This window comes from Pelodiscus sinensis, chromosome 5, assembly GCF_049634645.1.
Source record: "Pelodiscus sinensis isolate JC-2024 chromosome 5, ASM4963464v1, whole genome shotgun sequence".
NCBI lineage: Eukaryota > Metazoa > Chordata > Testudines > Trionychidae > Pelodiscus > Pelodiscus sinensis.
This window is the reverse complement of record NC_134715.1, coordinates 117,942,922-117,967,635: the sequence shown is the minus strand read 5'-3', so window position 1 is coordinate 117,967,635 and position 24,714 is coordinate 117,942,922. Positions and strand designations below refer to the sequence as shown.

At 43.9% G+C, this 24,714-nt stretch overlaps 1 protein-coding gene across 4 annotated transcripts in view; it reads right to left on the bottom strand.

Annotated features, from left to right (window-relative positions):
* MXD4 (MAX dimerization protein 4) overlaps positions 1-24,714 on the bottom strand; it is a 57,600-nt gene that overhangs the window by 15,409 nt on the left and 17,477 nt on the right. For all 4 annotated transcript variants that reach the window (XM_006134720.4, XM_006134721.4, XM_006134719.4 and 1 more), the window contains exon 4: positions 3,516-3,630. In XM_006134720.4, the coding sequence (XP_006134782.2) occupies positions 3,516-3,630 (115 nt within the window). The remainder of the gene's footprint in view (positions 1-3,515; positions 3,631-24,714) is intronic.

Here is a 24,714-nt window from a genome sequence, read left to right as displayed (position 1 = left end):
ATGAGAAGTCATTCTTTCGCTCTATTCTGTACTGATTAGGCCTCAATTGGAGTACTGCATCGAGTTCTGGGCACCACATTTCAAGAAAGACGTAGAGAAACTGAAGAAGGTTGAGAGGAGAGCAACCAAAATGATTAAAGGTCTAGAGAATATGAGCTATGAGGCAAGGCTGATGGAATTGGGTTCGTTTAGTGTGGAAAAGAGAAGACTGAAAGGGAACATGATAGCGTTTTTCAGGTATCTAAAAGGTTGTCACAAAGAGGAGGGAGAAAAATTGTTCTCCTTGGCCTCTGAGGATAGGACAAGAAGCAATGGGCTTAAACTGCAGCAAGGGAGGTTTAGGTTGGACATTAGAAAAAACTTCCTAAATGTCAGGCTATGTCTACACTCACGGGTTACTGCACAAGAACAGCCATTCTTCCGGAAAGCGTCCACACTGCCCGCCTGCTCTTGCGCAAGAAGATTAACAGTAGGGCTGGTAAGAGAGGGCTCTTTTTTAACAGGTGTAAGCCCTCTTGCGCAGGAGCTCTTGCGCAAGAGGGCAGTGTTGACGCTCAGCAGGGATTTCTTGCACAAGAAAGCCCTATGGTTAAAATGGCCATCAGAGCTTTCTTGTGCAAGAGAGCATCCACACTGCCATGGACGCTCTTGCGCAAAAGCACAGCTCGCACATGGCAGTCATAGGCGTGTGCATGGGGTGTGCCAGGTGTGCCCAAGCACACCCTAATGTCTCGGGTCGGCTAGCCCAAGCCATTTTTGCGCCCTAGGCCCCACCCAGCCCAGCAGCACCACGCGGCCTGGCAGCACAGAACGGCGGCCCTGAGGCACCCAGGAACACCCCCGCCCGGCCCAGCAGCATGCCGTGGTGCCCCTGAGGCACCCCGGGCTAGGGCCCGGCTGGCCTGTAGCTTGGCCCGGCTCTGACTCCAGCCCCACAAATAGGAAGGCAGAAGCCTAAGGTAAGGAAGGGGATGGGAGGGAAAGGGGGAAAAAAAAAGAGGAAGGGATGGGAGAGTAAGGGGCTTGTGCTGAGGGGAGGGGGCAGGTCAGGAGAAGAAAGGGGAAGACACCAAGGGGCAGGGTGCAGGAGAGACAAATGCCACGGGGGCCAAGCGCAGACAATGAGGAAAAGCGCAGGAGGGGAGGTGTCAGTGGGAGGGGGGACAGGGTGATGCTGGGAGAGGAGAGGGTAAAGGCATTGGGGGATAGAAGGGGAAGGGAGAGGTGCTGGGAGAAGGCTTGAAAGAAGGGGTGGGCGTGAGGAAGGCAGGGATGGAGCAAGGCATGTGTGAGGGCATGGGCATTATGGGGAATGGGGGCAGAGAGTGGTGAGGGGGTGGGCACCAGAGAAAAAGGGGGCAGGAGCCGTGAGGGAAGGGGGAAGCACCAGGAGGGTGCACGGGTAAGGGAAGGTGCAGGTGCCAGAAGGGAGAAGCAGAAGGGCAGACACCTGCAGGGGAGGAACCAGCACGAGAGGAGAGAGGCAGGGCAGGTGTGTAGAGGGAGGTGTTAAGAGAGGGGATGAGGAAGAGTCGCTCACATGATCAGAGTGGGGCTACTGGAGGAATAGGCACAGGGGGGAGAGAAGGGCTGGTGGAGGGGGGCAGGTCTCAGGAGGGTTGAGGGCAGTGAAAAGGGCAGGAGTCAGGACGGAGGAGGAGGAGTTAGGGGGCAGCAGGCACCAGGGGAGCTGATGGAGCAAGGGGAGGAGACATGGCAGCAGAGGGAAAAGGTAAAGGTTTATGAGATATTTATTAATAACTTGGGTGCCACAGTGGCACAGCCAAACAAGCCACATGAACTCAGTACTGGTGCACAACACAAAATTAATTCTGCTCATGAGGGGAAACTGAGGTAACACTTCCCACAGCCTCTCTGCCCCCAAGTTAATGTCACACACATTGGGTTAATGCAATTGCAGGATAGTTGCATGGGAGGAGTTGGGGGGGCCAAATTAATCCCTGTTGGTAGGAGGATGGTGGGAAAAGTCCTTGGGGGGGTCACATGACACCTTTTACTTCTGGTTATCTGTCCATCTTGCCCCCAGAGTGTTACCTCCAGAGGTGTGGCCAATGGGGATCAGGGGGATCAGGGGCGTGTTTAACAGGGGTCAGGTGTGTGGCTAATGGGGGTCAAAGTACATTTTTAAAAAATTATTTGGGTGCACACGGTAATGAAATGTGCTGCGCACACCTATGATGGCAGTGTGGACATTTACTTGCGCAAGACTTCTTGCACAAGCACCCTTGCGCAAGATGTTCTTGTACAAGAAGCCGCCAGTGTAGACATAGCCTCGGAGTGGTTAAACATTGGAATAAATTGCCTAGGGAGGTTGTGGAATCTCTATTACTTGAGAAATTTAAGAGCAGATTAGACAGACACCTGGGATGATCTAGATGGTGCTTGGTTCTGCCGTGAGGACAGGGGATTGAACTTGATAGTCTCTTGAGGTCCCTTCTAGTTCTAGTATTCTATGATTCTATGAATGATGTTTCCATGTTTATCACTCAAATTTGTCACTTTTCAAAGCAAATCATAGTTCCGTATTTTGTGGTACAAAGCCCCCTATAGGTAGTATCACTCAGACCAGAACAAAACAAGCATTCATGGCCTTTCATTCACTATGAGAGGCCTGATTTTCAGCTGGTATAATTGGCATAGCCTTATTGAATTAAATGAAGCTATAATTATTTACACCAGCTGAGGATCTGCCTAATACATTTTTACTAACAAGGATGGCTTTGCTTAACTTCATCTACAATATTTGACAACTATATGCTACGCTCCTGTTAGTTGCATTATTAATATAATGCTGTAGCAGACTTCATCTTATTTCAAATATTTTACTGTAGGGTATCATATTCCCTTTTAACTTTCTTTTTACTTATTGAACTTTGCTGTAACTTTGGAATGGACCAACTGAATGACTACAATACTGGACATAAACCCAGAATTTTTTAAAAGAAATGTTTGTTATACTCAATTAGTAAAGAAGATAAAAACTATTCTGAAAGCAGGAGCCAACTTTCAGTTATTTTTTAATGACTGTCAAACACAAGAATGTCAAACACAAAAATGACTGTCAAACACAAGATCTCTTTATCAAGTTACAGAACATATGGTGTTACAAATAGCCATAAGCCTTTCTACTGCATCAGTTATTTCAACCCTGAATAGGGTTGTATTTTACATTAACAGCCTTTCAACAAATCAGAATAGCCATTAATGATTTGTGCATTATGGTTATAATAAACCAGTTGAGACTAAACAGAAATAAGCATTTTATATCCTTGGGAGTACAAAGTCATTTTTAAAGTGTTACTTCTGATGAAACAACACTTGATCCAGAGGTTGAAACATTTGTGTTTAATAGAGACCTGGACATAGGGAAAATCAGAATTACTGTATGTGGCTGTTCTGTTAAAAAAAAAAAGAAGCTCCTTTTCAACCAATACACATTCCTAAAAGTTCTACTTTAAAGAAAACAAAGTATGGATGGCTATTTTAGTTTTTACCTTGATATGCATCTTGGCTCTTTTCAACAGACTTAGAGTGGTGTGTCTGGTGCTATCTGGCCCAAGAGGCACAAGTTGTTTTAGCTGCTCCAAATATAGCCGGAGTTTAGCCCGTCTGAAATTATTAAAAATGAAGAATGTTCTAGAGAAATTACTCTGTAATAGCATATGCTATATACAAACACCATCTGCTTTTTTGTATAGAAGCTGATGCAATAACAATGGGTTCTTTGTCTCTCACCTTGTCCAAGCTTCAGGACCCAAAGCTTCAAAAGTCACTTAAAATAACAATACTAGCACTTCTGTAGTGCTTTTCATATCTAGATCTCAAAGCAGTTTGCAAGGGTGAGTATGAATCATTATCCCCATTTTAGAGGGGGAAACAAAAATAGAGGTGTAGATTTAACCTGGCCAAGGTCACAAAGTGAATCAATGGCAAAGCCAGGAAGAGAAAATCGGCTCAATCCAACTGCTATTCATGTCAAAATGGCTGCGTGTAGACTGGCATGATTTTGCGCAAATACTTTTAACGGAAAGAATACTTGCACAAGAGGGCTTATCCCTGAGCGGGAGCATCGGAGCATTTGCGCAAGAACCAATGATTTTGTACATTACAAAGTCAGTGTTCTTGCGCAAATACTCATGGCCAGTGTAGACAGGCGGCAATATTTTGAGCAAAAGCAGTTGCTGTTGCGCAAAATCATGCCAGTCTAGATGCACCCAATAAGTTTTTCAATTGACTTAAATGGGAATGGAATTGAGCACTATGTCTCCTGACTCCCATTCCTGTGCCCTATCTAATGGGGGGAAATGCCCCTTCAAAAAGAATATGTTCTATCTTTCAGCATACATCAAGAATGCCTTTTACAGTAAAACAAAAAGGGTAATATTAAGATTTACAAATATAGCATATTCTGTTATGTTTAGTACAACATTCCTTCATAAGTAACACTTCTAACCACAACAATCTGCTTCCTACAGTAAAAAAAAAAAAAGGTAATAAGCTGGTATTCTGTGTATGTCTTTAAAGAATTCTGTGTTTTCTTTCACCAACTGGCTGGCAGTAGACACACAGAATAGTCTGTGAAATATTTTACTTTAGAACCAGATGATAAAACAAAGCAGACAATAAAACAAAGCATTCCACAAGTATATTTCTGCATTTTAAAAAATACTCCTATTTTTTTGTACATACAATTGAACAAGAAGCAATATGAAGTTCCCATGTGCCTTTCCAATAAAGTGCATATCTAAATGATTACTTAAGCAATGTTTGTAATTTTGGGCCCTTTTCTGTCAGTCTTAGTGGGAAATTAAAATTAACATTCTTCATATGTATTAACACTAATGGGCATTTTCAACAGAGATTAAAGTCTTAATGGACAGATGATCCAGAGAAGCAGTCCTAAGAACCCAGAAGCAATCAATCTATCAACCATTACAAATATGCCATCAATAATAATTTTCTGCAAAGATACATCTTTTCATTTAAATTCTGCTACATCCTGCAGTATATCAAACAGCTGTAGCTAGGAATGTAAGCGACTAGTCGACTACCCAATAAGAATATCCTTATCAGATAGTTGAACAGTGACTTGACTAGTTCCTTCCCCCGCCTTGCTGCCTTTTTCTGATAGAGGGCATAATAGGGATATTGGGTGCAAGCCGGGAAACAGTTCGCACCCAGTCCCCTTGGTGGCTCTTAATACATTTAAAAAGCAGAAGCGCAGCATCTGGGATCAAGCGTGAGCTGGGAATCAGCTGATTCACAGCTCACACCTGGTTCCCCTGGCTCTTAATACATGAGCTAAAACAGGAGCTAATTCTGCTGCGGTTCTACAGTTTCCTCCTTTATCAAACAATCGAGTACTCGATGGAAATTCCATCAACTACTCAATTAGCTGATTAAACACTATTTAACATCGCTAAGTTGTAGCGTGGTAATTGCTTCTAAAAAATTGCTTACACTTTTTAAAAATTACCATTTAGAACAAATGTTCAACATCAACATTTAACAGTCTATGATGATTTCTTAATGCATAAAAGGTCATGTAGTTTTCATGAACAAAGACAAACACGTAGAAAAACAATTTACCGTAAATTAGCGTATATAACCCACAGGTTATACACGTTTTTACAACCCCCCATCCCTCCCCACGGGGTATACATGTCCGCGGGGTATACAAGTTTATTTTTACTCACAAGCAGCTCTGCCCCATTAGAATTGGGTCAGCTCCGCTCCGCTGCAGGGAGGGCCTGATGAGCTTCCAGCGCACCAGCGCTGTGCTCGGAAGAGGGTGGGTTGCGCCTGGCTGCGGCTGCGCAGGGCCTGGGCGCGAGTGCAGCTCCCCTCCTACAGGCAGGCTAGTTTGCCTGTGCTGTGCTCCCCCCGCTGGCAGCAGGATGGCTACTTAACAACAGATGGATGGAATGCAGGACCTGTGGGTTATATACGTCCGCGGGTAATCTAAGGGGTTTTTTTACACAAAAAAGAAAAACCGTGGGTTATACACGCTAAACTACGGTAACTCTTTGTGACAGATGAACTATTAAAATGAAGATAAGTGCAAAACATGTCTATAGTACTGCATGTCTGACGTTACTTTTTATTGGTTGCATAGAGATTAATATATCAATAATCATTATAAGTGTAAATTAAAATGGCATAATTGTAAAAAAGTGCTAATATGAGATCATTTTGCCTCTTTCAGCCAATCAGGAAAGGAAAACACTGTTGAAAATTCATGTGATGTCTTTGGAGAAAGATCACCACTAGACTTCTTGCATGTGCATGAAGTCTTGTGTTGAAATTCAAGACTTGACACTCACAATCTAAAGTTTAAAAATGGGAAATGATACCATGAACAGGGTCCCAGTTTAGCAACCTGCCCAAGTACACACCTAACTCTAAATATGACTAGTCCACTACATGGGAATATTTAAGCAACTTGCTTAGTTAGGGCCCAGATTCTGGTCTTTAAAACAGATCTGAAATGTTAAATACTGATATTAGAGTCTACTTCTACAAATGCAAAAACTTTCAACCCTGGGAGAGTTCTTATCTATACATGTGTAACATTTAAAACAGGGAAGGGGAACCTCTAGTCCATTATCTGGACATAGTTTGCCAGGGTTAGCCTCTGGCAGGCCACCAGGCACTTTATTTACCTGAGTGTCTTCAGCTACAGCTGCTTGCAGCTGCCACTGACTGTGACTCACTATTGCCAGTCAGGCTAGGTCTACACTACAGAGTTTTTGCGGAAAAATAGTTGTTTTTCCGCAAAAACTCGTGGTGTGTCCACACCTCAAGCATGTTTTTGTGCAAGAAAATCGAAAGATCAGAGGGGTTTTTGCGCAATTGGTAATCTTCATTCTACAAGGAAGAACACCTTTTTGCACAAGAGCTCTTGCGCAAAAATGTGTGTGTGGATGGGGAAGAGAGGTTTTTTGCACAAGAAGAGGGAAAAGGAAAAAGCACAGGTGCCCTGGTGGCCATTCTGTCCATAGCAATCACTGCTTACTTGCAAGAGAAAATCCAGGCAGTCTGGATGCTCTCTTTCGCAAAAGCGCAACGCTTTTTTGATGCGCTTTTGCATCATGGACACTTCCTTGCACAAGAAGTTTTTGCAGAAGATCTCTTCCGACAAAAGCTTCTTGCACAAAAAGCCTGCAATCTAGACGTAGCCTCAGTGAGAGTTGTGGGATGTGGTCATGCCACTTCCTGCGGCTTCCACTGGCTGGGAACCAACAGATCGAGCAGCTAAATTATGCAGAATATACAGAATTGTTAATGAACAGGATTTGTATTTTTAATACGGAAAAACATGTATAAATATGGAACCATCTTACTAACCTTACTTGCTCTCTGACTACTCAGAAAAGTTTGCTGACTTTAGTGATAAATAAGGTTTTATAAAATTCTTCAGCATAGAAAGCTTTAAATACTAATAGAAATTAAACATACAGAAATTCCTGTGGAAATAGTTTTATTTATTTGTAAAATATCTATTATTTTGCATTATTTAGTTCAGAGATTGCAGCATATCTCTATAGTAGCCAGAAAGAGAAACTGACAGAAACCATCTTACTATTTTCACTAAGCTAAGAAAAATACAAAATAGGCAAGTGATATTAAGAGTGCTAAATTTCCATGATGAATGGGACTTCCCCACCTCACTCTGAGCCCCTCCACACCCTTCTCCCCCCCCACACACACACCCACCCACTCACCCCGCCCCCCCCCCTCCCTTGCACTGTTCCTCACATCCCCAAGGCCCTGCCCTGACTCCTGCATTCCCCACACCACCAGCTCCTTGCCTTGAAAGACCTGGGCAATACTGGGTAAGTCTTCTAGTCCTATATAATGATGTATAATGAAATGAGATTCACTAAGAAGGAATGAGTTTGGAAGTGTTACAGCAATGTGAATTTGGTCACTTTGCAAATATATAGTACATTTAACCCTTGTTAAATGTAGCTTCATATAATTTTTTTAAATGCAGGTCACCTTTAGAAATCATTCATGGAATATTTACCACGTAATGACTTACAGACCAATCCTAAACTGTTAAGTCAGTAGAAGTTTTACATGTTTCACGATCAGGCCTTTTCTTCTTTGAACCATTGTGGTCTGATCCTGCAGTAAATAGCTTTTTAATTAATAGAATTATTCTGTATAGCAACTAATATTTTACACCTGGTCACACTAATATGGTTATGCTAAGGGCTCTGCAGTAAATTGCCTTACAAGTTCTCTGTGTCTCCCTATTAAATTCTATAACACTTTTCCTGAAAAAGAAGTATCAACTATATCCTAATCATGATTCTAAAAATATTTTACAGGCTGGATAAAGTTAGCTTGTGCCTATAAAATATAAAATTATCTTGTTTAAAGACTTCTGTAAGTAAAAGAAAACATGAATCAATGCTAATAAGAAATGGTTTTAGAGAAACTAAGTTTGTGGCCTAGACCAGGCCTCAATCAGAAAGAGTCCTGATTTTTTTGCCCTCCCAATAAATATTTCCAACACACAAGTACTTTAGTGTGAATCCCAAGTCTAACTCAAATTTCACAATATGTTTCAGCTATGCAGCAATTTTGCTTTAATGAGGAGAAAGAAAAGCTCTTAGTGCTAAGGCACTGTACTATGGCAAGGCACCCAATGTGCCGTGCTTAAACATTTGAATAGCTATGGGATATGTGAAATACAGTAAAACTCCGATGGTCCGGCATCTGACGGTCCGGCACTCCTGATGGTCCGGCACCATCAGGAACCCGGAAGTGCTCCGGGCAGCCGGACCATTGGAACCTGCTCTGCCCCCAGTCTCCCCGATTCAGCCGCTGCTAAAACTGACCAGTGCTGAATCCGGGAAGCAGGGGGCAGAACAGCTGGAGTGCTGCTGGGTAGGTCCAGTGGCGCTGCCCCTCGGGGCTGCGGGACCAACCCGGCAGCACCCCAGCTGTCCCGGATTCAGCCGCTGCTGAAATTGACCAGCGGCTGACTCCAGGAAGCCCGAGACAGAGCTGCTCTGCCCCAGCTTCCTGGAATCAGCCGCTGGTCAGTTTCAGCAGCAGCTGACTTGGGGACACCTGGGGCAGAGCAGCTGGGGTGCTACTGGGTTGGCTATCTGGAAACCGGATAAGGATGAAGTGGGGATTTTTTATTTGGAAAGGTATAGTAGGTAGCATGGGTTTAAGGCAGAAGCACATTGGAGCTGTTCATATTTCCTGAGCTAATGTTTTGGGCTGTCTGCAGACTCAGGACCATGACCTTACATCAGTTAATATAAGCTTCACATTTTCAAGCTTTTCTTTGCAACCAAGCAATCAGGGTACATCTAGACTGCAGAGCTTTTCCAGGATAGAAAAGCTCTGCTGCACCCAAGGAATACTTCCACTTTTCCAGGAAAAAAATATCGGAAAAGCAGACACGTTTTGTCAGCATCCCAGTAAATCTCGTTTTATGAGGAAGATGGAATGTTCCAAAAGAGGGTTTTTTTCTGAAATTATACCCCATGTAGAAAGCCTCTTTCAGAAGTAAATTGGAAAAAGATACACAATTTGTGTACCGCAAATTGCATTTCTTTTCCAATTTATCTTTGTAGTGTAGACACAGTCTTAAACATAGACATTTGGTTTTTCTTAAAACAAAAGCTTTTAGCTTGGAGCACAGTTCTGCAGCCATAAACGTGTATAACACAAAGCATTGACAAAACTGCATCACTGAACCAGAACTACCTGTAGGATCTGGGGGCACTGGCAAACCATGGTCAACAGTGAGATGGAGAAAGAAGAGAAAAAATGTTCACCACTGACATCAAGCTAGACCTCTACTCATTAAAAAAAAAAAAAAAAAAAACCAAACACATCACACACAGAGCATAGACCAGTTTTTTGATTGTTTTTAAAAACACGATTTCATCCAAAACCAATATATCATTAACTGACTGGTAACTAATTAATCTATGTTTAGAAGGATGAAAGTCTAAACGAGCTCTTTCAAGACAATACTGTTGCCCGAAACAAGGCTTTTACAGTAGCTTTTATAGTAAGGTACTCTTCAGCTTAACAAAATGATCAGGCCTTGAAATATCCATTTGTTCATTTGATGAGCAGAAAACTTTTCCTAGTAAGCGTGGATGCATTTGATTGGAGAAGAGGGGGACTTAAACCATCAATTTCTCAGAATTTTAAGTTTTGGGGGATAGTTTCATAAGTTCTTTGTTCCTTGTGGTTGCAAATATAATGTCATAGTGCAGCATTTCTTAAACTGTGTTCCGCAGCACACCGGTGTGCCGTGAGGCAGTCCAAGGTGTGCAGCAGAGATATGGTGGCCATACGTCCCTTTTTTTCCCAGGACAGTCCCAGATTTAAAGACACCCAGTGATAGCTCAGCGTAACAGCAACTCCCCGCCTCCATCCAGCTCCTAAGCAGCTCCCTTGGTGCTTTGCATGGGCAGCCAGGACCACTGCCAGTGGCACGCAGTGTCCAGAGCTCCAAGCTCCAATGCAGCATGCACCGCTGTCCGACATACCCCTCCCCCCACCATGTGGCCCTTTTCTCCCACTGTGGGACTGCCTCCACTGTGCACTGCCAGCCCGGCACCCTCCATTCACAGGTAGCTGCCACCGCTGCCAGAGAGGGAGGGGCACTGGTTGGAGCTAGTGAGCCGCTCCTGGGGGCTGCCACCAGAGTCCCGGCAGAGACCGCGCAGAGCTTGGCTGGAGCGCTGCAGAGCGGGGTATGTCCAGGCTCTGCCAGTGTGCTCTGTACACAGCCCTTCTCCCCCCGCCCCTTCCCACTCTGCTGGGGGAGTGGTAGTGCATGGACTCGCTCGCTTTGCCGAGCTCCTCAAGCCAGATCTGTGAGGGTGGGGGCTTTCTTCCCCTTCCCCTTCCCGCGCTCCTCCTAATGGGAGCAAAAGGTGGTGTGGGGACTGGAATGCGGCACTAAAATTAGGGCAAGGGGGAGGGGCAGTGAGGGAAGGAGGAAGCACCAGGAGGGTGCAGGGGTAAGGGAAGGTGCAGGTGCCAAGGGATTCTGGGGGGAAGCAGAAGGGCAGACACCTGCAGGGGAGAGACCAGCACCAGAGGAGAGAGGGTTCGGTGGGGGCCAAACTCATCCCCTATGGGCAGGAGGATGGTGGGAAAAGTTCTTAGACAGGGTTACTTTTACTTCTGGTCATGTGTCCATCTTGACCCCAAGAGTCAGGAGCATAGTAAACCAAGGTCAGGGGGTGTAGGTTCAGAAAATATGGTCACCGTATGCGGAGAGAACAAGGGCAGGCTTCCTTTTTTTGCTCAACAAAAATCCTTGGTATTCCCCATAAAAAAAAATTGTTTGGTGTTCCTCGGTCTTAAAAAGTTTAAGAAACACTGTTCTAATGTGAACAGAAACTGTGGAGTTCCTAAATTTTCAGATTATTCCAGGGTTTACTGCTGGCCAATACTGACATGAATTACAGCCGCTCCCTGAGTTACAACCACCTCCACTTACGACCATCTGCACTTGCGACCAAAGCGGGTGTAAATGCAGCTCCGAGTTACGAACGGCAATCCACGCTTATGAACAGTGTGGTCGCCATGTAACTCTATGGGATCTGAGTTACGAACACTTCGAGTTACAAGTGTTGGTCCATAACTTGTTTGTAACTCGGAGAGCGGCTATACATGAGTTTCACTGTGCTTTTGCTCAGAGCTTTGAGCAAAAGTAGAGATGGTCACTGTAGCTGACCATGTAGGAAGATTACTCAAAAAATGGAAACTATAGAAAGGGGTAGTGTAGAATGTTATCTATTCCCGGAGTTCTTACCAGGGACCACACTGGTGAAACCCTGTAATTTTTATTAGCTTTAATTGGTATAGTTTTCTAAAAAGTAGGCAACTGGTACCTTTTCCAAGCTCTGAAAAATGACCATGAATAAACAAGAAAAAACATATATTCTATCCAGTTGATTAGTTGGTTAAAATGTAACCTCGTTCTCCAATGACCTAATTCATTACATTATTGTCAAAGTTTGCATCTTAAGATTTAAATATTCCTGCTATTAAGCAGAACAAGACGACTGAGGATTTGGAACCTAAACCTGTACTACAAAAGCATCCTGTGGAAGACAAAGAAAAAATGGGATAGTGATTATATTCAGTCTCCTGTGTATTTATCCTTTTTTTAAGAATGGTGACTTCTAGTTTGGATCACTGTATACAAACTTACATTCCTTAGTATTCAGTTCATACTTCAGGTCTCACAGAATAGGACTACATTAAATACCACCTATTCTGGGCACAGATTCAAAACTTTGAATTGGGCATTTTTCCTTCTGAAGTTTGAAGCTTGTCCATGTTATAAAATAATATTTGTGTGACACCAGAAACTATTCCTAAATCTTTTAGCAAACATAAATAGGGGAAAATATCTGTAATGCCACAAATGTATAAATTCTTGGCCAGTTCTGGAAGTTGGCACCAGCATCCAGAAAGCTGGGCTTGGAAGCAGGCTGGGGACAGGTGAACACAGACTGCATTGTTCAAGGGATGCACTTGACTCAGTAAAGAAACCGTGCCTGGCAGAAAGACTCTACAACATTTTTTTCAGTCAATTCACAGATGAGTACCACTGATGGCTGCCCTTTAGAGACAAAAAAGAATAGTCATTCCACCATGTTTCCTAAATAACACTCAAGTACTGACCCAGAAGCTAACCAGAAGAAAAAGCATTGGAGCAATATGATAGAAGAGCAGCCTCAGGGAATTCCCTAGAACACGGACAATTCACAAACACACACTATTCCCTAGCATACGGCTGCATATGCCAGAAGAGAGACATAGTAGAGAGACAAGATGGGTGACAGAGACAAGCTTTTGAGCTAAAGAGAGCTCTTCTTCAGGTCAGGGAAAGGTAATCAGAGTATCACAATTAAATGTAAGAATGAACAGATAGTTTAGTAAAGTAGTTAGAATGTATGCTAAAGGACCATTCAAAGTGGACTAGCTCATTAAAACACCTGTGATTATAGGACAAAAAAAGGGGGTAACAGATTGGTGTAATAAGCCATAAATCCAGTGTTTTTATCCAGTGTCTATGATTTTTAGTGTGTAGTGGAGTTATGAATTTAAGCTCCAAGACTTGTATTTTGAAAGTGTTGTGCGGGTTTGAGAACTGCAAGGTTAGATATAGAGTGACTGCTGTATGAAAAGTGTTTATCCCACAGGTGATGTGGTGGTTTTATCTTTTCATCATTTTCCTGTGTGAGTTCATCTGAAAGTGTAGTGATTGTCTGGTTTCGCCCACATAATTGGTTTTGGGGGATTCGGTGCATTGGATGAGGTACACCACATGTGATAAGCATGTGTAGGACCCATGAATCGTGAAAGGTGTGTTGTGGCGGGTGTTGAACATTGTAGCAGTGGAGCTATGTCTTTGCGTTTTGTATCTTTTGTTTTGGCATGGTCTGGTGCTGCTTTGAGTTGGCGTGTCCTGGTCTATAGGGAGCTTGCTGCGGATCATAAGCTTGAAAAGGCTGGGGCGCTGTTTGAACCCAAAAGAGGGGATTCATGAAAGACTTCCTCAGGATGGGGTTTCTGTGGATTATATACATTGCAGTTGTTTGATAACTCCCTGTATGGGTTCCAGTGTGAGGTGGTAGGTGACAACTAAACTCACAGAACAAGCATTCTCAAACTTCATTGCACCACAAACCCATTCTGACAGCAAACATTACTGCTTGTCCGCAGGAGGGTGGACCACAGCCTGACCCTGCCCAAGCCCTGCTGCCACAGGCAGTGGAGCCAAAGGCAACGCACCAGTGCCCTGGGAGAGGCAGTGGAGACAAAATCCAAGGGCTTCAGCCCCATGCAGCGGGGGCTGGACTTCAGCTTTGGTCCAAGGCCCCAGCTTTGGTCAGAGGCCCTAGCAAGACTAAAGCCACTCTTGGCTACCCCATTAAAATGAGGTGACAACCTACAGTTTGAGAACCGAAGGCACAGAGCAGAGGTGGGCAACCTGCAGCCTGTGAGTCGTGTGCAGCCAGTGCGGTTCCACCTGCAGCCCATGAACCCTATGTCTGGCTTCCCATGTGCCTCTCGTGCACTGAAGCCCTTGAGCCCCATGCTTCCTATTCCTCCCACTCTCTCCCAGGACTTCCAGCGGATTCATGGCGCTCCAAAAGTGCTGGAAGGGAAGGAGAGTAGGATGTGCGGGGCTCCAGATTTTCTAGATTTTTTTTGTTTGTGTATCTATTTATCTTACAGCTGGAAACAGAGCACCACCTTCTGCTGGTGTGAGTAACATTAATTTTGAAAGTTTGTGATATATATTAAATGTATAACCTGCATACAAGGAAATTCTGTTTAAGATATTCCTGATTTTAGTCCTTATTACTTTTCCTCCACCACCCCCATACTGTTTAGTACAGCTACGAGTGGTTCTACCAAAATGGTGAATAGAAGAAGGAAAGAGGCCAGCCTCATATCTGCCTCTGAAGTATAAGGAATTTTGACTCCCGGTGACATCAAGTACAATGAAAAAAAATATAGCTGAATGCAAAAGGTACATTTATACAAGATTTGTTGAGATTATTTCCTCCTCTGCGGTACACTAAAATATCCAATGGCATGCCTATATCCCATGACACCTGTGTAATTCAGGGAGATAAACAGCAACTTAGAGAACCATGCAAATTCTTGAAAATACGCACACAAATATCCATACATGACTATATACATGGGAACAGCATTTCCAAAAACAAGACTGTTAATGGGTTCATTTCTTCCAAGTTATTGAAAAAAAAAAAAGACACACCACTGCACCACAGCTTTTTGATCACTCATTCTGCATGCTAACATGGTGGCACGTTGCTCCCCAATGTAACACAGATCCATACATCTATCTGTTTTAATTTTGGTTGTATTTGTTAAATTGGCAAAGAAGAAAATCCCAAATCTCTGTAAATCAGTCTGGTGCCTCAGCAAACTGAGGGCCCAGCCCAACAAACCCCTCAGGGCAATGACATTTCCATTGCAGGACTGTATTTTTTCAGATGCTGGTACACTATGGGTTTAATTCCATTACTTTTATACACACAAATTCTGGATATATGTCTTGAAACTTGATTCTACCCTAAGTTATACCACTGTACATATTAAGAAGTAATTTCGCTAAAGTCCGTGTTGTTACACCAGTTTTATACAAGCGTAAGAGAGAACAGAATGGCATCTCCATTCTTCTAGAAATTAACTTTATTATTTTAAACAATACTCCCCCCTAGGGTGTGGGTTCAATCAACATGTACTACACATACTGTGCATAATCAGGCACAAGACACACTGTGGTTCAGCACACACAAGCTGTGTATTTATCGACTGACAACACACATCCTGGAGCAAGTTGCTGCTTACAAATCAGCTCATGGCTTGAAACCTGTTTTAATTATCAGTGTTTCCCCACATCAAAATGCTAAGCAAGGACATTGTGTCTCTGGAGTGTTGCCAAGACGAAGGGATCTAGAAAAAAAACTGACTGCAATGCTAAAAAATCTGCACTACAACACAGACTACATTGGCAATGCACAGTACAGTACAAAGCATTTTAGTCTAAGAATGTTAGAGTGCTTCTTGGGATTTTTTACTAAACAAAAAGACATTTTTGTAACACTCAATTTCCCTTAGTGCTGGTAGTAAGCTAATGGCGAGGCAGGCCCAGTTAGATATGGAGATTAATTAGGGACAGAGTCCGCAAATGCTGAATAGATGGAGAAGCAGAGAGATGGATCCACGTGTATTTTACTGTTATCATGGAAAGGAAAATATCCTATTGCAATTTAAATATTTAGATGCCAAGTATTTACTTCTAAGGGTCATCCATATGCCATGTAAATGTCACCAACAAACAGGAATTCCATCAGGATCAAGGGTAGGAGACAGCTGTTGCTGCTGTAGCAGCTAAGAACCTTGTTTTCAAACATGGGCACCCAAAGGTAGGCATTTATTTCTATAGTTAGGCAACTAACTAAACATCTATTTTTCTGAGGTGACAAGTGCCTCCAACTCTCACTGGTTTTTGTGGGAGTTGTGTGTGCCCAGCATCTCTGAAAACCAGGCAATTTTTAATCTGATGCCTACTCCTAGGCACCCACGCATGAAGAGTAGGCCCTCTGACTCAGTTTATATAACTAACATTTAGTTAATAGAAACAAATCACATTTGGGATAAGAGCTTTCAAATGCCAAAAAAAGAAGGTTTTTTTTTTCCCAATGACATTTCTGCATATGTCCAGATGAGCTTCTTTCTCTGCTGGGACCATCCTTGGGATAATCCGGTCTCTCCATCTGCAAGTTTAGCTGTCACAGGGTGCGAACAGATGGTATATGCACGTGCAATGGTGGGAACCTGTGTGTGTATAAGCAGAGTGAATCCTAGAGCAGTTCTAGCTTTTTGCCTATGTTTAAGCTGTGGAAAACTTTAATATTTATAATGCTGGGGGCAGAACAGGGCAGCTGTGATACTCCCTGGGAATGAACAACTTCCAGCAATGACTAAATAATGCCCTGAATATGGAAGCTAAAAATCCTCCTCAATGATGTGAACAGATCAATGTCCCAAGCCTCTCCTACACCACCTAAATCCTAGCTATCAAAACTTTCAGCCTCTGCAAAATAATTAATGTCAGATAGCAGTCCCCAACACAAAGAAAAGTGAAAATGTAGGTGGGCAAGAGTAAAATAAAATGAACATAATAGCAATATATGTAAGTACAAAGGATGCTACAGATTTTATTACTCATTTACAAATTTAATGAAATAAAACCCTAAACTTTCACATGTTTAATACTTCCTTCAAACTGCTGCAGAATTACCTGTCTCCCAGATTGGAGCACTGCAGATTAAAAAGGGCATTGCCACAGAATTTAGATTTACCATGTCACAGAGTATACAGTCTTCCCATAAAGACAGTTCTATTCTATTGCCCTGTGCATTTATAAGCATGAAACTGGTATTTCTTTGGACCAGACAGGGTATGGTCAGGTAAGACAGTGGAGCTATCCATCGAGGGTGGTAAGATGGGAAAAGCTTTCAGAGTATTTATTTATGCATACATGCATGCCAAAAATTGTCTTGTTTCCCAGGATATTTATGAAGCATCTGGTGATAGCAGGACAGAACCAGTTGTGAGTCCAAGTTTTAAGTTTGAGCACTGAAAGTTAGGCAGCTAAACCTACTACAGCCACGCACCTAAAAGTCTGGGTTAAGTGCCACACATTAGCACCTAAGTTTGAATATTGATAAATGCAAAAAATAAACTAAACCACGGCCTGCTTCTAGCCAACAAATAAAATATAATGAATTCAAATTGCCCTGCAGAATCAGATTAAAATCACGCCTGACTTACACCAAGCAGTACAGATAATGTCAGAGACCAACACCAAAAGGATTAGCTCAATTTTTTAGTCCTGATATAATAGATTATCTTTTTATTTAGTAATAATAATATGCATAAAAAGAAAATTGAGGTTAGCTTCCTCAGTCCATTTTAGATATTCAAAGTAGTGGCTTGCCTAATTCAACAGGCCCCACCGACTTCAATGGTGCTCAGGACATTTAAAAAAAAAAAATCAGGCAAGCGACTTATGTAAGTTCCTAAATAGAGATTTAGGAACATATGATGGAATGTACCTGTGTGACCACACCCAACACACTACGGTTAGTAACCTTTGTACAAAGCATACCTTGTGAAATGTCATTTAAAAACTCATCATTCGCTGATCAATACAATCATAGCAAAAATGCACATATCAGTTTTTTATGTGAAGTTATAAAAAAACTGAGATCATGACTAAAAGTATATTTTCCAGAGAAGTATGGGGAATGGCCAAATCAGGTCCTGAGGGACAAACAACAAGCTGACACTTCAGCCAGGTGTAAACAAGGCTGATGAGCAAAGTGGCCATTCTTTGGCAGGAAATGACGCATGAACAAAAAAAAAAAAATCTACATTTTATACTCATGTGGAAATTCTGCACCAAAATGTTTTAAAATTTTGCATATTTTCTCAGTAAATAAATGGGAGAGCTCTAGCATGGCAATGAGGAGGTGGGCGAGCACCCTATAGCTCATCGTTTCCTCCCTCCCAAAAGCTGACTCAGTGATGAGGCTGCACCTGATCCTGACACAGAATGGAGAGGGGTAACTAGTGGTGTCCCCCAAGGGTCAGTCCTGGGACCAATCCTTTTCAACTTATTCATAAATGATCTGGAGAAAGGGCTAAGCAGTGAGGTGGTAAAGTTTGCGGATGATACCAAACTGTTTAGGATAGTCAAGACAGAAGCAGACTGTAAGGGACTCCAAAAAGATCTCACCAACTAAAATGATTAGGGGTTTGGAATGGGTCCCATATGAAGAGAGGTTAAAGCGACTGGGACTTTTCAGTTTAGAAAAGAGGAGACTGAGGGGGGATATGATAGAGGTATATAAAATCATGAGTGGTGTGGAGAGGGTGAATAAAGAAAAGTTATGTATTAGTTCCCATAATAGAAGAACTAGAGGACACCAAATGAAATTCATGGGTAGCAGGTTTAAAACTAATAAAAGAAAGTTCTTCTTCACACAGCGTGTAGTCAACCTGTGGAACTCCTTGCCAGAGGAGGCTGTGAAGGCTAGGACTATAACAGAGTTTAAAGAGAAGCTAGATAATTTCATGGAGGTTAGGTCCATAAAAGGCTATTAGCCAGGGGATAGAAATGGTGTCCCTGGCCTCTCTTTGTCAGAGGCTGGAGAGGGATGGCAGGAGACAAATCGCTTGATCATTGTCTTCAGTCCACCCTCTCTGGGGCACCCGGTGCTGGCCACTGTCGGCAGACAGGCTACTGGCCTAGATGGACCTTTGGTCTGACCTAGTATGGCCGTTCTTATGTCACAGCACAAGAGCCAAGGATTCTCGGTATGGGGCGGGGGAGCGGTCTGGCTGCACAGGGGCTTGGCATACAGGGGAGCAGCTCCCCATACAGTGACCTCTCCCCTTGTGGCTTAGGAACAGAGTTGCCAATGCGGGGAGGGGCAAAGGAGACAATTGTCCTGGTGCCCAGCTATTTAAAAAGGCCTGGGGCTCCTGGCCACCACTGCTATTACTATGGCAATGGAGACTGTGGCCCTGGGCCCTTTAAATTGCTACAAGAACCCTGTGTAGTGTGCACCCAGCAGTGAAGAAGAGCTGGCTGCTGGAGGCTAGCCCTCAGCACCGCTCCTTATGCTTGAGGCTCTGCCCCTTTGGGGGCCCAGAACCAGTTGCCCCTTTCCCTCATCCCAGGCCTGGTGAAGTCTGTCCTCAGCCCTACTGAGGAGCAATGGGGGCAGGAACTGACAACTAGAGATGAAACTTCTTGCAGTCAGGGAAGGATTCTGAGGGTGGCTCTGGACCCAGCTCTGGCCCCTCCTTCCAGGGACCCCTCCTTCTTCTCCCACACAAGTCCAGCTGGGTGCAAATCCAGTGCAAGATAGGAGCCACCAGTTGGGGCATCCCCAGCTTTCCCACCTCCCAATGATTTACCTCTCCACTGACTGTGTTGGGTGCCTGAAATAATATATCCACACTGCTCTCTCTCTCTCTCTCGGCCTATTGAATTACTGCTTCAGAAGGAACAAAGGAAGTAGCTATTGAAGTGGTGAAGGAGTCTCAGCCTAAGAAGTTTGATGAGAAACTGAATGTGTGGGGAGAGAAAAACTTTGCTTTTAATTTAACACACTTTATTAAGTTAGGCACTTAAGTTGTTTCCATTTTTGACCCTTATGCCTCATAACTTGCACTCAATTAAAATATCTTTGTAGTTAATAAACTTATTTTATTGTTATATCTAATCCTGTGGATTTTAATTGAAATGCCAAGGAAACTCCATTTGGGATAACAGGCTGTGTGCACATAATTTCTATTCATAAAATTACCAATTTTATATAAAGTTGTATTGTCCAGGAGATATTTGGCTGTACAGTACATTTTGGGGGTTAGGAGAAGAACCTAAGATTGGGAGCGTACTGGTCACTGTGCAATATAACCAAAGCATGGAAAGCCAAGGTGTGGCTCATCGGCTCCAGTACACAGACAAACATAGCTAGGAGTCACTTGTATACTGGAGGCTGCTTGTGGATCATCCAGACTAGAGGCTATAGCAGAAAAGCAGTATAAAGGGTACACCCCAGGCTATTCGGCAGGTGTGACAAAGCTACTCATTAGTCTGGATTGTACCAGGGGTATGTCACAGAGTATAACATGGACCACCCACAAAACAGTCACAAAACAAAAGCAACTGAAACACTCAAGAGGCTTTGGCCAGTCAGGAAGGAAAAGGGTGTGCCCCGCCCTTTAGAGTAGCTTAGTTTCCACCAACTAGGAAGGGAAAGGACATACCCTACCCCTCTAGTAGCTCTTCCCAGCCACTATTCACTGTTCTTATATTCCTTCCAGGAGCTCACAGCCATCTCCAGCCAAGATTTACCCGTACCCAGTTCCTGCTTTCTGCACTCCTCCCTTTTGGGCCTTTTGCCTAGCAGGTGTGGAGAATCTCCTATCAGTTGCTTCTCTGGCCTTAGGTCTCCCTTCTCTGCCTAAGAGCCAGAAAGCTTTATGTGTGATTTCCTGTGCAGCACACAACTACATAGTGACATAGGACTGGAAGAGACCTCCTGGATCACTGTCCCCTGAAATCCGTGGGCATCCCCATCATATAATCTGGATCATAAATTTATCAAGATCCATCTTAAAACTAGTAAGTTTATTTGACCCCATAATTTCTACTAGGGGCCGTTTCACTCATTTGATGGATAGAAATCTTTTAGTTTCCAACCTAAATTTGTTCCTGGCCCTTTCCTAGCCATTTGTTTTTGTGCCAACATTGTCCTTTAGTTTAAATAGCTCTTCTCCCTCCCAATTTATTTACAGTGAGCTATTATATCCCATCTAGGAAAGCAGGCATGTGAATTTCAACTATAGCTCCCAGCTTTTAAAGGTCCAAGGGCCAGAGCATACAAACTGGGTCACATGCATGCCCCCCAAAGGCCAGTCCCCTCCTGCTCATCCCTTTTTAATAATTGTGGCCATTGATTGTACAACATATTTCTGGGTTTCACTGCTGTGTATGATACAATTGTCATGCCATGCTATGGGCTACCCGTAAGTAATTGTAGGAGAAAAAATAGCTATCAACACTGAAAACAAAACAGGCAATTCCCTGGAAGCCTCCTCTTCCTGTCTAACAGGACTTGGCCTCCACCTATAAAAAGTTCAGTTTAATCTATTAAAAACAGAACAAACCCAAACAAACTAATAAAAAATACAACAAAAATCCTTCCATTCTTATGAATGTCACAGTCTTTTGCAAGAAGAAAATGTGCACCAAAAGCACTGAATGAACGGATCCAATTTAAACTACTACTAAGAGATTGTTATACTTTTCACTAGCATTTTTTATTATGTGCTAGGTAAAATGTTCACATTTACCATTATTTCTGGAACCTGAACTGCATATTTCACAGAACAGCAAGCCCAATTCTGCTCTCAGATAGGCATGCATAACTCCCACTGAATTCCCTGAAACTGAGAGCAGATTTCGATAACCAGTTTGCAGCAAGCTATACCGTCATATCTGCTTCAGGGAATAAAACAGATTAAAAATTAATTGACCCTGAAAAAAATGTCATGCGATAAATTTAAGAGAGAGATTTTTGTGCACAATTCCCAGCCAACGAGAATGAAAAAGGGGTAATATTTCACAAGTGGTAACAGGAATATATATACCATACCATGCTTAGTAAGTAGAGAGCTTAATTTGGGAACAAGGTCATCCATCCATCATCTTTCTATACAAAAAAAGTTTGCAGATAAAGCCTCGTTGTTCAGAAAAGATTATTACTTGTGAAATATGTGAAGGCCCCAGTTCAATCCACAACAGCAAATTCATTAAATTGAGGGTTGAAACTTAAGTTAATCCCTTTGTCTACACTCTCAAAACAGACTTTAAGGCTGTGTCCAGACTCAGGGTTTTTTTTCAAAAAAAGTAGCCTTTTTTCGAAAAAACTTCACCTGCGTCTAGACTGCAGCCGCGTTCTTTCGAAATTAAATCGAAAGAATGCGGCTTTTCTTTCGACGGTGGTAAACCTAATTCCACGAGGAAGAACTCCTTCTTTCGAAAGTGCTCTTTCGAAAGAAGGCGTTCTTGACAGCAAACAGGCTTTTTAGAAAGAGAGCATCCAGACTCACTGGGTGCTTTCTTTCGAAAAAGCGGCTTGCTTTTTCGAAATTCCGCGTGCAGTCTAGACGCGCTCTTTCGAAAGAGGCTTGCAGTCTAGACATAGCCTAAGAAAAGGCATTGTGGAATTCCATGTTTATTGAATATCACAGATTCTGTCCTCAATATAATATTTTTTTAAAACTGTTTTTCTAATCATTGGCTCTGACAGCTCAGTCTGGGGTCTTGTGTTCTCATGCCATTATCACTAATAAGGATTTGCAGGCTATATTTTTGTTACACTTGGGAATCCTCAAAATCTTCAAATTATGCCCTGAATGACATCTAGGTAAATCCATTTCTCTTTGTAGGATTCCACACATGTTACTCATTGGGATTTAATAAACATTTCTGTTGATGCACAAGACTAAACTAGACTCCAGATTTTTAGAGCCCAGATTTCCAAAGGGATTAAGGCATTGTAACACAGAACTTTTAGGTGCGTAGAAAAATCGCAGGAATATCACTGATATCCACAAAGCCGAGGCAGGTGCCTGACTCCCTACACACTGAATGGCAATGGAGACAGACAGGCCCCTTAGGATACAACCAACAAAAGTCAACACAGAAGGCAAGGAGCCACCACAACTAGCCAACGGGAGATGTTGACAGCCAGGGTGTATGCAAAGCCCTTCCCCTCTTTTGGAGGCTAGAACCTAGATTGGGGGTATGCCTATCTCTGGTGAATGTTTCACAAACAGAAACATGCCAAATTCAGGCTTAAGCACCACAGATGTTTCTTGCAGGATGGGAGTGAGTTAGATGCCTGCCTGCCTCCACGCAAAATGACTGCAGAGGCAAGAAGTGTCCACCTTATGACTTTTAGCTCACTACTTGCCTGCGATGTGGGAGACTCAGGTTCAGTTCCCCTCTTTGTTAAGGGTGGAGAGAGGATTTGAACAAGAGTCTCCCACCTCTCAGGGATGGACCTTATTACTGGCCTACAAGATATTCTGATGTTGGCTTCCCTCAGTCTCTCCTGTTGAAACTGTTCCACTGTGAATAAATAATCAAGGAGTGCTTTGGACAGACAGGGCTGGCTCTAGGCACCAGTAAAACAAGCAGGTACTTGGGGCGGCACATTGCCAGGGGCGGCATTCCGGCCAGAGGAGGAGCAGGGCGGCGGGGCGGAGGCAGCACCAAGCTGGGAGCCCCGCACCCAGCTGCTCAGAGCCTGCACCTGGCTCCGGGGTGCTGGCAGGTTGGGGTGGGGCAGTGCACAGTGCTGGCGGGGTGGAGTGCTGTGAGGGCGGGGCGCCTGGCCCTGGTGGAGGGCAGCTGCAGCAGGCGATGCTGAGGCCCGCGGGGCAGGCCGCGGCCACGGTGGCTGCTCCCAGAGTTCAGGGGCTCGGTGGGGTCTGGGGCTCAGCCGCAATGGGGCCCCATCCTCTGAGCAGGGAGCCCTGCGGAGGCCGCCCCGAGCTAGGAGCCCCGCGCACGGCTGCTCGGAGCATGCGCCTGGCCCCGGGGCACTGGGAGCTGTGTGGGCAGCCCCGAGGCAGGGTGATTCCTGGAGGGCATGATGGGGCGCCTGCAGCTGGTGAGGCTGAGCCCGGCGCCCTCTTCTGTGCCTTCGTGAGCGTGCCCCCCCCCAGCCGGCCACCGCCCCCTTCTGTGCGCCCTCCCCACAACTCCCCCTCCCTCACCCTCACCCTCACACCTGTGTTCTCTCCCCCACAACTCCCCTGCCTATGAACCCCCCTTGCCCGGCTGCCCCCCCACCTGTGTGCCCCCCCCCCCCACACACACCTCCCCCCTCTCTTTTCCTCCCCTGGCTCGGCCTCTGCCCAGCAACCCCACCTCCTGGCCCAATGCAACCCTGCTGGAACCCCGTCTCCTTTTCTCCCCCCCCCCCCCCCCGGATCCCTATCTCCTGTCTGGCTCTCTAAACAATCTCCCCTCCCACTACGCTCTGGGCCCTGAACACACACCCCCCCACCTCTCGCCCACACACACACCTGCCCAGGAACCCAGTCCCCTTGTGCTATGTCCTGACAACCTCACCCCTGCCTAGGACCCAGATTATTCTACCTCTCCCTTTGTCTGAGGAAGAGGAACTCTGATGTTCCCGGTACCCGTGTCCCCAGGTCCCTTCCTGTCTGGGGCAGGACAGCTTTCTTAAAATTGGAATTGTGATCCCATTTATATAGGCTTTGTTTTAAATAATATACCTTTAAAATTAAATTAAAAATTGTTATGGCCTAAATTTATCATAACAATTTTTAATTTAATTTTAAAGGTATATTAACTCGTGAATTACATTTAAAAATTAAATAGAACATGTCTCCTGTCAACTTTTAAAGAAATTCTACCAGTTCACTAGTGTAAGTACCCAGAACCAGTGTTTACATCAGCAGTAGGTTCTTCCGCAGGTGAAGAGAGAATGTTTTTATCACTTTGGTTTATTTGGCTAGTTCAATTCAATAATT